The sequence below is a fragment of the Corythoichthys intestinalis genome, chromosome 5 (genome assembly GCF_030265065.1).
Source record: "Corythoichthys intestinalis isolate RoL2023-P3 chromosome 5, ASM3026506v1, whole genome shotgun sequence".
NCBI classification, from domain to species: Eukaryota; Metazoa; Chordata; class Actinopteri; order Syngnathiformes; family Syngnathidae; genus Corythoichthys; species Corythoichthys intestinalis.
In genome coordinates, this window is record NC_080399.1 from 20,267,322 (window position 1) to 20,282,920 (window position 15,599).

Genomic DNA, 15,599 nt, shown 5'->3' on the forward strand with positions numbered 1-15,599 from the left:
TTAAAAAGCTGCAAGAACTGGAAGTTTGTTTCAGTGCATCACGGTTATCAGTTTTTTTTTTTTGTGCTATTGACTTTCAAGAAACCAGCTCAATGCCTGATTGACTATCACTTGCCAACTGACTGACAACTGGCAATAGTTTGGGGCAATGATACGATAGTTAGTTGTAGGACTCAGTAATCAAATCGATCATTTCAATTTAAATGTGTTTGTGTTATTGAGCCTGACAAAAATGATGTTCCTTGTTTATGGGTAGTGTCAGGACTGTCAAGATGTCAATTAAAACCAATTTGTCTAGGATGTAAGCAAAGTTGCTATAGTCCGACATTTTTGGCTACCTACTGGAGAATGCACGTCTATTGGAGAAACAAGCTTTAATGGATGCAGGAAGTGAAGCGGGCTTAGAAGAAGAAAGAAGAATAACAGACAGATTGCACTGGTACAGAAACTGTAAATAGTGTGTGCCTATTTTCTCAGCTACTGTACCTCTTCTGAGTGTATCAGCTAGGCCTGTCGCGATAACAATTTTTAGTGTGCGATTTATCAATTTATCTCATAAATTATTGCAATATGCGATATTATTGCGCCCCCCAATTTTTTTAAAAAACCAATTTACAATAACACAGTGAGAATACAGTATATATTAATAGATCAAGTACACCCATTTAAACGCGATGAATGTTTACTCTTAAATTCAAAAATACTTTTTAAGAAATCAAAACTAAAAACAATAGACCATGCCTCTTAAGTAAAAGAAAACAATATTAATAGCTCACAGAAACGCAGAATAAATTAAATGTGTTTTTCAAGAAAAAAAATAAAATTGCACTTAATAACTTAAGCATTTAGGCAAATGAAAACTTTCCCCCTAATAGCTTCTGCTATGGTGTTCCATAGGGATGCTACGATACAGTTAAGTCACGGTTCGGTACGATTTTCGATACGGGGGACACGATTTTTGATTCGATTTAATACATTTAATGCTCTGAAAAAAAAATGGTATTTTTTGTTTCTTTTTTTTTTTTTTTTTTTGCTAACGGGCAAAAATTAAATTGCCAACATATAAACATGCAATTTAGTGCATAATATTTATGTGCTTACTTCTTACTGATCTGAAGAAATTTTGTAAAAAAGTGCTGAGAACAATCTTTACTGTTTGTAAAGTGAGGTGGGGCACACTGTTGATTGCTACAGCTCTCTTAGCAGCTAGGTTTACTACACAAGCAAAACACCCTATTTGTGGTCGAATCCATCTGTGTCACGTACTGAATTTACAATATTAGCAGCATTATCTATAGTCACTGGTATGGAGTGATTTGGCCTGCTTAAGTTCCATTCAGTCATGGCGGTTTATAATTTATTGTTGTAGTATATGGACTACGTGTCCGATAATCACTCTGGGCTCACGTAGCCAATGGCATGGAACGTAACACATCTAGTTTGCTATTTCATGATATCTAGTTGTGTGCGCACATTAAAAACGCCACAGAAGTCACGTCTGCTCATTACTGCACAACACCAGCATACGACAATCGACTTTCATAAACAGGACGAGTTTGAAGCACTTCGCTCTTAATTTGCCACTCAATGTTCATCATGTCCATTCAGCTGTCCGTTGTCAAAGCGAGGTTGTTCGTAGCAGCCAAGTCGGTGACAATGTTTTGGCGGACTTCGTTGTAAATATCCAGAAGCGCACGCAAAAGTGATTTCTGCTGCATCATAAATCACTTTGTGACTTTCCACCTCCATGATGAATCGTTCTGTGTCCTCGTTCGCTGGTGTTTAAACCGTTAATAAGACACTGGGCTGTTGACTCCAGGCCTGGATCAGCCCATTTTGACGGATGCGTCTCCAGCAAAAAGAGAAAATCGCCTTAACCATTCGGCGGTTTCCGGCACTCCGGAGATGGTCTGCAGTCAATCCGAGCGCTGACGCGGCCGCTATAGGTTGAAAAATAGGATAGAATGGGAACGGATTGACTCTTTTTGCTAGACCTGGAACGAAGATCCGTCTTGCGTAGTTGGTAACAAGGAATCGGAACTTTTAAGAGCACATCTGCTGCACGCGCGCACGCACGTGCACGTGAGGCGATAAATCGCAGCGGAAAAATTACCGCCTTCGTTTTTATTTATTGTGCGACAAATGGAATTATTGCATATTGCGACAGGCTTAGTATCAGCTTTTATCTGCTGTACACGCATGGTGTGACTCGTGTCACATTTGTCACCCACTGGCAGTTTGAACATTATTTTCTCCATTATCATAGGTCTAAGTACTTTTTGATTTGCATATTTAGATTCTTCGTGCAAACGTCTTTCATATGGAGGTCATTTATCTAACTTGTCTTTTCCAATAAAGCATGGTAGAAATGTTCATCCTTCCTCAGAGAGAGAAAGCACCGTAATCTGAAATAAAGTCTCTTTTTGGATTTGGTATTGATTGTACTATATATTGCAGTTGTGCTCAAGGCCCCGACTAAGACTGGACCAATAATTGTGCAAAACCAGAAATCACTGAGACCAAGTCAGAATCAAAGCTAGATATGGGATGTCACGACCAAGACTTAGGCTAAAACCAAGACCGAGTCTTTCAGGAGTCATGTGCAAGACCAGACTAAGACTTTCAAAATTTTGGTCTTGAACTAAGACTGGCATAGACTGTTAGACATTACTACAGTATATACTGTACCAACTGGCGATTTGTTGTGAAATGTTAAGATGATACTTGATGTCATCTGTTTAGAATACGCCTCCAAATTTACTTCAGGGAAAGCCCAAATCAAGGAATGTACGATTGTACCAAATGTGCCAAAGTCCAAAATAAGATCCAGAAGTTTTAATTCTGCTTTCACACCATTACTTGCAACTTACACTCGCTTTCTCACCCGAGAGGTTAATTTAAGAGGAGGTTTATTGCACAATATACCATTGCGTATTGGAGCCTGAGGAGCTTAAGACGTGAGAACCTTGAATGGCCCCCCCACCGAAAACACTTTCCTAGCTTGTAGTAATTTGATCTTTCTTTCAAGCAATGACCTCAACCGGAGGATGACAAAGGCCGTGCTTTCCACATCTGTGTGAGAAATTGACATGTTTCCCAACTCAACGGCGACTGTGTGGTATTTGCACAATTCACAACCATTACTCCTTAATCCGCATGAACGCAGCTTAGACCTTTTGTACCGAAGGTTCGCTCCGAATTTGAGGATTCCAAGAAAGTCTATGACAGTATAAACACACTACACAGAAACCTTGTGTCAAGACTCTCGAGAAGGGGATATAGAAGAGCACATACACAGATAAGCGCACTGATAGTCAAAACAAACCAAACAAGCTAGACCGCACTCACATGGTTCATTTTAAAGTGTGCCATGGGGGATATAAACTCATTAGTAAAAACTGGAATAAAGCCCAAGCGATGGTTCAAGTCCTTGGCACCTGTTTGCTGTATGGGATCCAAAGAGTCAACATCCCCGCAGTGCTTATTATGCTTGACATGCTGCACATCTGGAACAGCCCTTCTACCCCAACCTTTCATTATTATAAAGAGCCCAAGTACAGTCTATAAACTGCTGAATCTGGAAAGAAATGTAACGGGTTCCCCCTTGGCACAGCGAATTGGTTGATTTGCCTGGGTCAATCAGCGGCTTTAATTTATTTTCCATTGTCCAGTTGAAGGATGATGCTCCCTTCAATTCAGAAACATATTGTATAATGTCAACAGTCATTTACTTTTTTATGCTACCATTTTATATATCCAGCACTTAAAAATGAATGCCACCTACAGAGGCACTTTAAGAAAATTAAAGTTTACCTTCATGATGTAAGCACAATCCGTTCCACAACCAAGCTCTTAACGTGAATGTGCTTGTATCATTTATGTATTTTTAATTGAATCAAATTCTTTATTTGAACATGGTTATTAAAAACAAACAATGACATTACATTCCAATATTTTGCAATACAATGGAATCCAGTGATTCCTTGCTACTTAGCGCTTCAAACTTCGCGCCCTCAGTCCACCGCTGATTTTTTTTTCAATTAAAAAATGAATACAAAAAATGAGCCGTCTCGAGCTGTTTGTTGGTTAGGCAGTGCACTGGAGTTGCTTATTAAATTTAACGATGATTGACAGACTTTAATGTTTGATCTTGCCACAGATGCTTGGAAAGCCTAAGCTTCAAAGTGCTGCATGCGCCAATCATCGTTTAACTTGTTAAACGGTTGCTGTGGCGACTCCTTGTGTGTAAGTGAGCACCTTGAGCAGATTTGAGTGGACTCAATAAATGAAGCATTTAATAAAGACAAGCATTTTTTTTTACTTTATTCTTGTTTAAAGACATGTTCAAAAGGAGTAAGTAGAAGTTAATTTAAACCTATCCCTTTAAAAGAAAAGTTCAGCGTCAACATTTGACCATTACCTTATCTTATACCAGCTACGTATACTTCATTATAAAAAATATTACTCCAGTATAAAATCATTTTAAATATTCTAGTTTCTGCACTTGTGATAGGGATCTATTCTATAACTACATTCACAATTATCGATCTAACTCTTCCTCTTTGTACCTCATAAAAATACATTCTTTATATCTTTTTTTAATTTGATCATACTTGATCATTGCGTTGTCTTCACATCAATACCATTTCATAATTTCACTCAACATACTGAAATACAGAATGATTTTAATGTTGTCCTTCCCCTTTTAGGTTTTCAGATTTAACTCCCTCCTCAAGTCTCCAAAAGAAATAACTGAATTCCAGTTAATATGTGCAACACTTCCCATGACACCCATGTTACCCCCAAATAATAATTCTAGGCATAATTTTTCCGAGTAGAGAGAGAACGGGCAGCCATACATACACCGTAATATTAAAGAGAACAATAGAATAACATGAACAAAACATTTTTGGTATAAGTAAAGTGGTGGACATGGTTACTGTTCTTAAGTAAGCACAAATGATTCGAATGCACTTGGATACAAATTTCTATCACCAGAGACAATGAGGGTGAGTGGCAGATTGGCGATTCTGTTGATGCGAGATACTCGTATGACATCTTGCGGGATGCTGAGACGCTTGGTCGTGATTTTATCTGTAAATTGTCACATTAGTAAATCCATGGCATGCTTTCTGCACCAGGAAGCTTTGCACCCCACTCCAAAAGAGACAAAATGTTATCCGGTGAGCCCAGTGAGTCAGAATGCTGCGACATCGCTCTTCAAAAGAACCCTAAATACAAAAGTGCTTTTCATACGTCTATCAGCTTTGCGTAAGACTTTAGCGCGGCACAAATGATTGATGACAAGCTTAGTGCTTCACAGTAGCCGAGTGAGTTGACTTCCTCTGGCAGGCGACAGTGAACGATGGCTCCATGATGCCTTCCGCTTTCTTTATTTTGGCCATTGATTAGCTCCATTTTCCCACAAGTGATTGTTATAACTGAGAATAGTAGCAACAACTGGCCAATACTGGAATATGGGTCCTTTGGGAGGAACATTCTGTTCCCCAAAGCAGAGCCCTTCCATTTGCTAATTTGCCCTCACCTTTGTCTTGTACTGTGCAAGACTCAATGGTGCTGTGCCGGTTTGTGTAACATGTAAATGGAGAGAAGAGTTTCTTCAATTTTTGTTTCTTCTTGGGTTGCCTTGTGTTTTTTAAGCCGTGTTGTGCTTGTCATCTATTTTTTAACAAAATTTGGTTGCCAATAAGCCATTTTTTCTATGCTCTAAGTCAGACGTCATTCAAAAGTAGATTCAACACATGTACAGTAGTTACTGAAACAAGATTTTATTGAACTTTTAGTGTACACATATATCACAAGAGGGTCACTATCAGTACTGTGCGATATTGTACTGCACTTTTGATATGTAGCGGGGATCTGGTGTAGGAAACAGTTGGAACTGACGGTTATACTCTAAATACTGTATACTTATAAAATGAATCTGGAGATAATCACTGTAAATATGTGCTGAGACAGAACTATCCAGTAGGCCTGTTGCGATAACAAATTTTACTGTGCGATAATTTATCTCATAAATTATTGCGATATACGATATTATTGCGCCCCCCCTTTTTTTTTTTTTTTTTTTTTAAATAATTTACAATAACAGTGAGAATACAGTATAAATTAATAGAACAAGTTCACACATTTAAACGCGCTAAATGTTTACTCTTAAATTCAAAAAATACTTTTTAAGAAATCACAACAACAAACAATAGACCATGCCACTTAAGTAAAAGACAACAATATTAATACCGCACAGAAACACAGAAGAAATAAAATGTATTTTTCAAGAAAAAAAAAAAAAATTGCATTTAAAAACTTAAGCATTTAGGCAAATGAAAACTTTTACCTTCATAGTTTCTGCTATGGCGTTTCATTGTAATATTTTGATTGGATGTTTTCCGAGGCACCCTGAAGCGCACACAATGGTGATCTTATTTTGTTCATGTACACGCTGCCGAAAGCCACAGGTTGAGGAAGTGTTGTTGGCGCCGTGTGTTAATAAAAAACAAAGTTGTCAGCACGTCGTGTGTTTGATATTATTGCCAGAAAAACACACATATTAGGACACCCCACAGCTTCCTTTTTAATGTTGTCCTTATAATGATGATTTGCTGCATCATAAATTACTTTGTGACTTTCCACCTGATGGAGCATTCTTCGTCCATGTTCACTGTTTAAACCATGAATATGCAACTGGGCTGTTGACTCCAGGCCCGGCTCCGCCCATTTTGACGTATGCGTCTCCGGCAAATATTAAAAATAGCCTAAACCATCCGGCGGGCTCGGGCACGCCGGAGATGGTCCGCAGTCAATCCGGAGCACTGACGCAGCCGGTGTATGTTGAACAATAGGATATAATGGGAACGGATTGGCTCCGCCGCTATTTTTTGCCGGACCCGGAACGAAGATGCATTTTGCGTAGTTGGTAACAAGGAAGCAGAACTTTTAACAGCACATCTGCTGCACACGCGCACGCATGTGCACGCGAGGCGATAAATCGCAGTGGAAAACATTTTCATTTACCATGTGATAAATGGGATTATTGCGATAAATGGAATTATTGCATTTTGCGACAGGCTTGCTATCCAGTACTAAATTGTGCAGATACAGAATTACAATATTGTCTTGATTTTCCAGATTTGCAGGCACTATTTGCCACCTTCCACATTTGTCTAGAACTTGACTGTCTATCCTCTATGCTCACACATCACGCAAAAAAACGCAGAAGAATGACAAAAGGAGAAAACACAAAAATGGAATTCCAACTTGACACTAAACGTGTGAACATCGTTTTTGTGGCGCCCTGTGATGACCTTCGAGGATATATTCCAACCACCACAGTGACCAGACACTTCAGGTGGATTTCTGTTGCTCAAATGTGCTGTATCTTGGCATAACAAAAGCCCCTTTCACATATTCCTGAACACCGTTAAAATCCCTGGATTTAAACGGGTAGCCCTTGTGTGTTAAAGCAATTTCCCGGGTCGACTGACACGGAGATTATGTGGACATTTAAGGGTCACATCTAGGCATGTGCCGGTTACCGGTTTCACGGTTTACCGTGGTGTGAAAACGTTGCGGTTTCAAAACCACTAAAATTTTCCGTCGGACCGTAGGACGGTATTCGCTATTTTTCTTGTGTCAAAAATGCAGCCAGAAGCGGCTTGGCGCAGCAGCGCTCACCCCCTTCCGTTTGTTGCTGTCTGTGAGAGTGACGCTATCGGCTACACAGCCAGCTAACCCAAAAACAATTACTCCAAACATAAGGCGTACTGTTCTTCAATTTATTGAGCTCTCAAATCGTGGTAAGTTTAATATACAAAATGAATACATTTAAAATGTTGTACAATTAGATTTTTCCATGTGAGTAGCTTCCACAGATTAGCACCATGGGAAAAGTTCGCCAAAAACAAAACACACATTTTCCTTTCAAATTCAATATACAAACTAAGTAAAAGCTTACAAAGATGAATGTTAGCCTAGGCTCAGCTGGGAGAGCAACTTCGTTGAGTGTTACAGCCGCAGAGTGAGAAAACAAGCTTGATTCGCTTGAATGAAGGGGAAAAAGTGATAGCATCAAAGATCGCTAATTGTGAACGATGATCTTGCCCTAAGCACAAATCCACGTTCGCTGGATCAAGGTGATATATAATATTATAATAACAATAACCATACAATAATATTAACCTAAGCGGTAGGCAGAGAGCCAATAAGACAACAAAACAAATACACTCAAATACCAGCACAACGAAGGGGATTTCAACAAGGGCAGCAGACAAACAAGCTAGTAAATGCACGAAAATCGAGAGTACAAGGTGTCGAATGGCGCCCAACAAATTAAAATCTTGGCACCCTTCTCTTGGATCACCTGGGTTTAAATACAATCTTGATGAGCTTGAATTGGCTACTGGCAGTGTTGTTAATCTTACTTTAAAAAAGTAATTAATTACAGTTACAAACTACTTCTCCCAAAAAGTAATTGCGTTAGTAACTCATACCTGAATGTGTCAGTAATTAGTTACTTGGCAAAGTAACTGGTGATAATTTTTGTTTTTTTTCTCTCTCTCAAAAAAAAAAAAAAAAAAGGTCACACAATGTGAAGTTTAAAGGTTTTTTGGGACAATTGGCCCTAGCCCAATTCTTTACCCTAAACTTAACTAGACACGGGGGTATTGTGGATATTGCGATAACTAGATAGTAACCTTTGCTATGTTTGGAAGTCATTTAATGTTGTAAATCAACCGTTAAAGTTGTTAAAATTGCTCCTGTTATTGCATTAGTTCCCTTCTGTGTACTTTCGACATGTGTAAGTTTTAAAACTGTTTCATCATTTAAAGATTTAATTCAAGATTTTGCCGATTTAGGAGCAGTTTAGATAAAAAGTTACTTAGGTTCGCTAGGAAGGTTCTCTACAACAGAGCCTTCATGAGAAGTCTACTGCTTTGAGATGTCGAATGTTTACTAACGCATCTAGTTCTTTATACATGTTGCTAATGGCGCCGTGTCTGTCATTTGCATCTAATTTTATATGTGATATCTACCGTAGCATCATGTGGGCGTAGTTTGCAGGCTATCAGCTACAATCAGATATTATTGGAGCCACCTAGCATCGCGTTTGCAATGGCGTCACAACTCCCTTGCCGCCTCACTACTCCTGCTCTGCTCTCTCATCTCCAAGAGTCCGTCTCTCTCAGACTTTTCTCGTGTCATTTAACCAACATAGTAGCGCACGCCTTTCCCGCCTCAGTAACGGTAACGGCGTTGCCAAGATGAGAAAAGTAATTAATTAGATTACTCGCTACTGAAAAAAGTAATGCCGTTAGTAACGCCGTTATATTCTAACATCATTATTAACAACACTGGCTACAGGTAGAACGGGTCAGTAACAAAACATGATCTGACCAACAGAATGTGACCGACCAAAAATGACGTAATGTCCGGGTTATAAAATCGCCCCAGCAGCTCTCCCTGCACACAGAGCGCCGAGTAGGCAACATGGAACAAGTCTGTGAAAGTGTCCAACCCGTGTCTTTCCTGGGATATCGCTCCATGAGTGAAAGCAATAACGCGAGTAAATCCCGTGTCACTTTACACGGGAATTCACCGGGATATGTACGAGAAAGGGGCTAAAGATGCAAGAAGTTGGATTCTTTGTTCCAGCTGTTATTTAATTGAAAGGGAATACCGTAATTTCCCGAATATAACGCGCACTTTTTTTCCCCAAAATCAACTTGTAAAATCATGGTGCGCATTATAAACGGGTACATGGATGGAGACAGAAATATATATATATAACGATTTTTTTTTTTTTTGACACGGCCACGTTGTGTTGAAGAAACGTTTGCGGTGACCCATTGCCGACCATTACGGTACGTGACGATACCATTTTGTTTCAGTAATACTTCACTCTAATCGGCCGAATGATTTCGTCTGTGTAGAAAGTCTGCTTTTTTCACTCATCATAAAGTACAGAATTTAGTTTCTTGAATTCATTTGAGTCAACGTTTATTGCAGCTAAGCAACTCGGACCATAACAAACGTAAGCACACAGACTTCCTGTGTCCGTCAACTATATCTGTCCCTCGGGAAACTCAAACCCAAATAACAATAGTTCCTATTGTTACTGTCGTGTCGACAGCGATGAGCTCTCACGGATTTCCGACTTACGTTCTCACTTTCATTTTACCGTATCAATCCATGGAAGAAACATTTATTCATCATGATGAAACGAGCAAGTTATACAGCGGCCTTTAAAAGAAAAGTCACATCGGTTTTGTTTTCTCCTAGATTCTGGTAAGTTGATGAAGTTGTCAAATCGTATTATTACCGTAAATATTGTCAGTTTATGGTAATGTTTTGAACTACCAATGTGCTATGCTTGTGCTGTGTTTCACCAGTCAGTAAAATGACATTTCTGTATGTGTACATGAGCTCTGTTTTCTTGTATTCTTCTATTTATTGGTGCTAAAATTAGGGTGTGCGTTATAAACGGGTACAATAATTTCCCCTAGATTTTACAATTAAATTTGGGGTGTGCATTATACACGGGTGCGCCTTATATTCGGGAAATTACGGTAGTAGACCAGGGGTTGGCATTTATGGTCAACAATGAGGTCAGTAATTGTGGTATAAACAAATTAGACGCCATTGACAGCGATAGACTTACAATTAATTTGAAGTTGGGGCGGGGGCAGCAGAGAATATATGTATCAGTGCTGTTGACATCCATAGACGTCAGGGGCGGACTGGGACTAAAAAGCAGCCCTGGACTTTGGCTCGGCCCAGCCCACAAGAATCGCTATACGAAGGGAAACACAGACCCCCTAGGGGTCCGGGGGCATGCCCAAATGCATCAATTTCGTGCACTTTGAGAGAAAATGAAGAAAATGTGTCTAGACTGTGACTGTCTGACTTGGGGCGCTCAAAGTACTGCAAGGCTGAACTGGAGTTGGGTTCATTTTCTGTACTAGCTCTATGATCAACCTGAAAAAACAAATGAAAGAATTTATTTTTCAAAGCAAGTTTTATGTATCTAATTTATTATAATATATCTCTGTCTATAAAATGATTTCATTGTTCATGCCATAATTCAGTGGTCTCCAAACTACTCCACATAGCGCCGCAGCGGGCGCAGGATTTCATTCCAACAAAACAAGACAACACCTATGCACCAATCTGGTGTTTTACAAGTGCAGTCAGGTGCTGCTTGTTTTAGCAGAAACTTCATTGGTTAAACTGTCGGTACTCGATCGGTTGAAACAAAAACCAGGCCCCACAGCGGCCCTTGAGGACCGGTTTGGAGACCCCTGCCACAATTAATCTTGCCATACAAATAATACATTTCAATGAAAATACAATAAACATTTCAAGACAAATCCTGAATACATAACCTTCATTGGAAAGTTTTAACCAGAAAACAAAACGATATATACATGATTAAAAAAAATATATCATACCAATTTAACTTACTAAACTTTAAAGTAAAACCATTTTATTAATATTTTGTTATATTTCATATGAATTAATATTGCTGCTGCGTGTGCATACGTTGTTTTACAGCTAAAATATTTTTCCTTAGGAGAGTGATAGTAGGACTAGCATACTGTAACTTGACACGATTGCAAATGGACTAGCTGGCACTAAGCCACTAACCCTTTAATTGTCATTTAAAATGTAGCTACCTGGTGGATAACAATTGCCGGTATACCGAGCAAGTGACCCTCTTCATCCCTTTTTACTTGCCCTGCGCTTGTCTGGAAAACTTCCACCAGCTTATCATTTCAACTCTCCCTCTTTTCTCTCTCCCTGCACTGGCTGCACGTCAGAGCGGCGCCCGCTACCCCTCTCACCATTGCCGGGGGCTAGGCTGCTGTTACCCGACGTGGCCGTTGCAGCCAGACTGCTGCCTGCGAAAATATTTGTCAACTTAAGACATTTTAATGCTTTGCTCTCCTGTTTCTTTGTTTTTTTTCTCCCTAACCTAAGTTCTCCGAGCCACCCTTTTTTTCTTACTTTTGCCACCACCATCCATATTGTGCATTACCGCTCGTCGCTAGTTTGCTTCTACAAAGAACTAATGAAGGGTACTTTGTGTTTTCTTCGTTCTTCTATCAGACTGGCGATGAACAGACAGGCGCATTGCTGCCACCTGTCGGATTGGATGCGAGATGTAGATAATGAGAGGCTAGGGGGGATAAAAACAGTGATGTATAATGAATGGCGGCCGCCGGCCGTCCAGGGCACCGGCCGTTCTGTGATCCTCCAGAACCCACAGATTACCAGTCCGCCCCTGATAGACGTCCAATCAATTTGAACTTGTATGGGCAGATTGGACGGTTATCGTCGTCAATGCCAGTGAATGTCGGAAGGTGAATTCAGTCCAGTAATTCCCCGCTGAGGTACCAAATCAGATGCTGTACATGCACTGTGCATCAAAGTGATGTTGTCAATGGATTTGCACACACTCCACGGCAGGTTTGACCCCACGCGTGCAACTTTTGCTGGAGGCACCCTTCTTTCTCTCCATTGGCTTTGTAGGGCCGGAGGGGGCGTTGCTTCCCGAGCTTTGGTCTGTGTGTGCGCGCCTTGGGCTTGCACAGGGTGGTCGAGCAGGGGATGGCTGAGGGAAAGCATACTTGGCACGGCTCCCTCCTCTCAGCGCACACTCTCTAGTTTGCACCGGGCGGCTAACTCCCTGCAAGGGGAGGGAAAGACAAGTGTGTGTGCGTGTGTATTTGGGGGGTGGGATGCATGTGTCATAAATAAATAGTCTGGGCTGCTACTTTTTACGGAGGGGGGCAATGCAATGAGGCGCGCGCACGACGCGGGTGTTGCGCTGCAGCGAAGAGGCTCCGTCGATCCGGCGACCTGCCGCTGCTGACAAGCCGGCCGGACTGGGGGACGAGGCGAGAGGGAGCGGGGGGAGAGCTCGACGAAGGGGCCGCCGCGGAGAGCACCGCCGTGGGAACCATGCAGTGTGCAATCTGGCTGGTGGGACTCGCGTGTCATCTGTCAACGCTTGTGCGGCTCGCCGCGCAGTACCGGTTACATCCAAAACAAGGTACGACTTTATCCCCCTAGAATGCATTAGGTGTTACATGTCAACTTTTGCATGCAATCCCCTCCGCTTTTCACTCTCTCTTGCAGAAGTCTTCATCAAGCAGCTGTCATCGTACGAGATCACCAACCCACTGCGGGTCAATGACTTCGGAGAGTCCTTCCCGCACACGTTGCACTACAAGCGCAGACGCAGAAGTTTAAACGAAGCGGTGTCCGTCCCGCGGCACCACTATCGGATCGACGCGTTCGGACAACGCTTCCAACTCAACCTGAGCGCGTATTCGGACTTCATCGCGCCCGCCTACGCGGTCACACACTTGGGAGCGCCCGGGGAGAGTCACTCGGAGGAGACCGCGGATATTCGCCACTGCTTCTTCCGAGGACACGTCAACTCCCGGGAGGAGCAGCCGGCGGTGTTCAGCCTGTGCACCGGCCTGGTGAGTGCCCACTTTGACCGATCCCCCCTCCTTCCCGCTATTACTGCAACCCCGTTTGCACCCATGCGCGTCGCCTATTAACTTGCAGTCTGTGACAGCGCTGTATTGCATTCTCGCAGAGCAGCAGGTTGTTGCACGTCATTATTTACCAACATAGGAGCCATACGTAAGAAAAAATCAACTGAACATCACTAACAAAAAATGTCAATAACTGCATTCAAGGGTCAATTATATACCTCTTCCCATCAACGAACGTCTACTCTGCGGTCACTATAGACCCCAATCACCAACGTCACACAATGACGTGTCGCTGTATTGTGCCGCCATATTGTCCGTCATTGTGTATCCGTATTCTCAATGGTCTCAATTTATCGTGCAATTTATAGTGCAATTCATGGAAGCCCCGGTGCCTTCAGATGCTGTAAACTCATTGGATGTGTTGCATAAAAGGCGTTATGTGGAAAAGCTTAGGTCGATCCATTCGCCAGATCCATATTTGATGCCTAAATCGATATTTTTCGACCCGCTGCCTTCGCCGTCTCTGCCTGACATCTGCTACCCTAATATCTACAACTATCTTGTCCACAGAAACTCAGCCGATTCTCACGAAAGTTTGAAAAATTTTAAGACCAGCACTCCAAGCAACATTACCCCGTGTGACCCTTTAGTTCCAATTTTCTAAAATGGCGACAATCAATAAAAAAAAAAAGTTGACTGCGATGGCCGACTCTTCAAGGATAGGTGGATATTGGACTATTTCTTCAATAAAATACGCAACAACTGTGTCTGCCTCATTTGCAAAGAGACAGTCGCTGTTTGCAAAGAGTTCGATGTGAGGCGATATTACCAAACAAGACACGCTGACATGTACGACAAGATTACAGGGAACATACGCAGCGAGAAATTAAAGCAACTTGAAGCTAGTTCAATTTCACAGCAGCAGTATTTCGCAAGAGCCCAAGGGTCGAAAGAGAACGCCACAAAGGCGAGATTGTTGAAATTATAAATTAAAAAAAAAAATAATAATAAAGCAAATGTGACACACAGAAGGGCTTGCTAAAATTTGTTTAAATATATTGTTCTACGTAAATCAGCCAAGGTAGCCCCCCACATTTTTACCACACCAAATCTGGCCCCCTTTGCAAAAAGTTTGGACACCCCTGTTTAACTGATGATCCGTAGACGAGCCCAGCTTCTTTCACTTGGTACCAGCTAAATATTATTAAAAAAATAATTATAGTGGAAGAAATAAACATCTTGAATTTCAAACTGTATGTTGTCGGTGATTAGCCTCGCAATGATCTTAATTGTGGTTGTCAGCCCAAAACTCTCTAAATATATATTAAATGCATCTTACCAGATATAAAATGACGACTACATAGTCTGTGGTGATTGTTTGGTGCCCAGTATTCTCGTCGAATTGCAGCAGTCCATCTCGCTCTCCTCTTCGGGTCTCTCGGAATACGGTAGAACTTCAAGACTTGAAGTTCAAGTCTCTCCGTCTATCTTCCCTGTTACTGCAACCAACCACCACACACGCCTTCACCATTTTGATTATTAATGTTAACGAGCAGAAAAACACGCCGTAATAAGAGGAATGTACGTAGTGGTAATGTGTAAACACGACGAGCTGACGGACAATATGGCGGATCAAGTCAGGGGGGCGGAGTTGTGACGTCATGTGATTGTGGTATAAATAGATGAGCAAAATACCAAATATATGAATTAGCCTACTAGTTGTTGTTACTTTACTGTGGAAGGAGATTGATTTACCTTGTACAAGCTTTCCTCAAAATTAAGTGGTTCTGTGTTTGAATCTATGTGAGGAGAACTAGAATATTGTTCTGGTCTATCAATTTTAGTTTGTGGCTACATTCATTACACACACTAAGGCAGTGTTTTTCACCGTTTTCTGAGTCATGGCACATTTTTACATTGGAAAAAATCTCGCGGCACACCACAAACCAATTATGTTCCAAAATTACTTTCTGTACATTATAATTAATTAATAAAACAATTTCTTAATACTTATACTTACTCAGTGTGAAACTTGAGCCTAGATGAACACAAAGCCGATATCCTGGCAGGAATCTT

The 15,599-nt window shown here is 41.2% G+C and overlaps 1 protein-coding gene across 4 annotated transcripts in view; it reads left to right on the plus strand.

Annotated features, from left to right (window-relative positions):
- The window catches only part of LOC130916739 (A disintegrin and metalloproteinase with thrombospondin motifs 20), a 301,389-nt gene that overhangs the window by 53,869 nt on the left and 231,921 nt on the right, over positions 1–15,599 (plus strand). For 2 of the 4 annotated variants that reach the window (XM_057837672.1, XM_057837673.1), the window contains exons 1-2: positions 12,952–13,069; positions 13,156–13,505. The exons of the other annotated variants lie outside the window; for them this stretch is intronic. In XM_057837672.1, coding sequence (XP_057693655.1) covers positions 12,979–13,069; positions 13,156–13,505 — 441 coding nt within the window. In that variant the 5' untranslated portion in view covers positions 12,952–12,978. Of the gene's footprint in view, positions 1–12,951; positions 13,070–13,155; positions 13,506–15,599 lie in introns of those variants that run through there. 4 annotated transcript variants of the gene reach the window in all.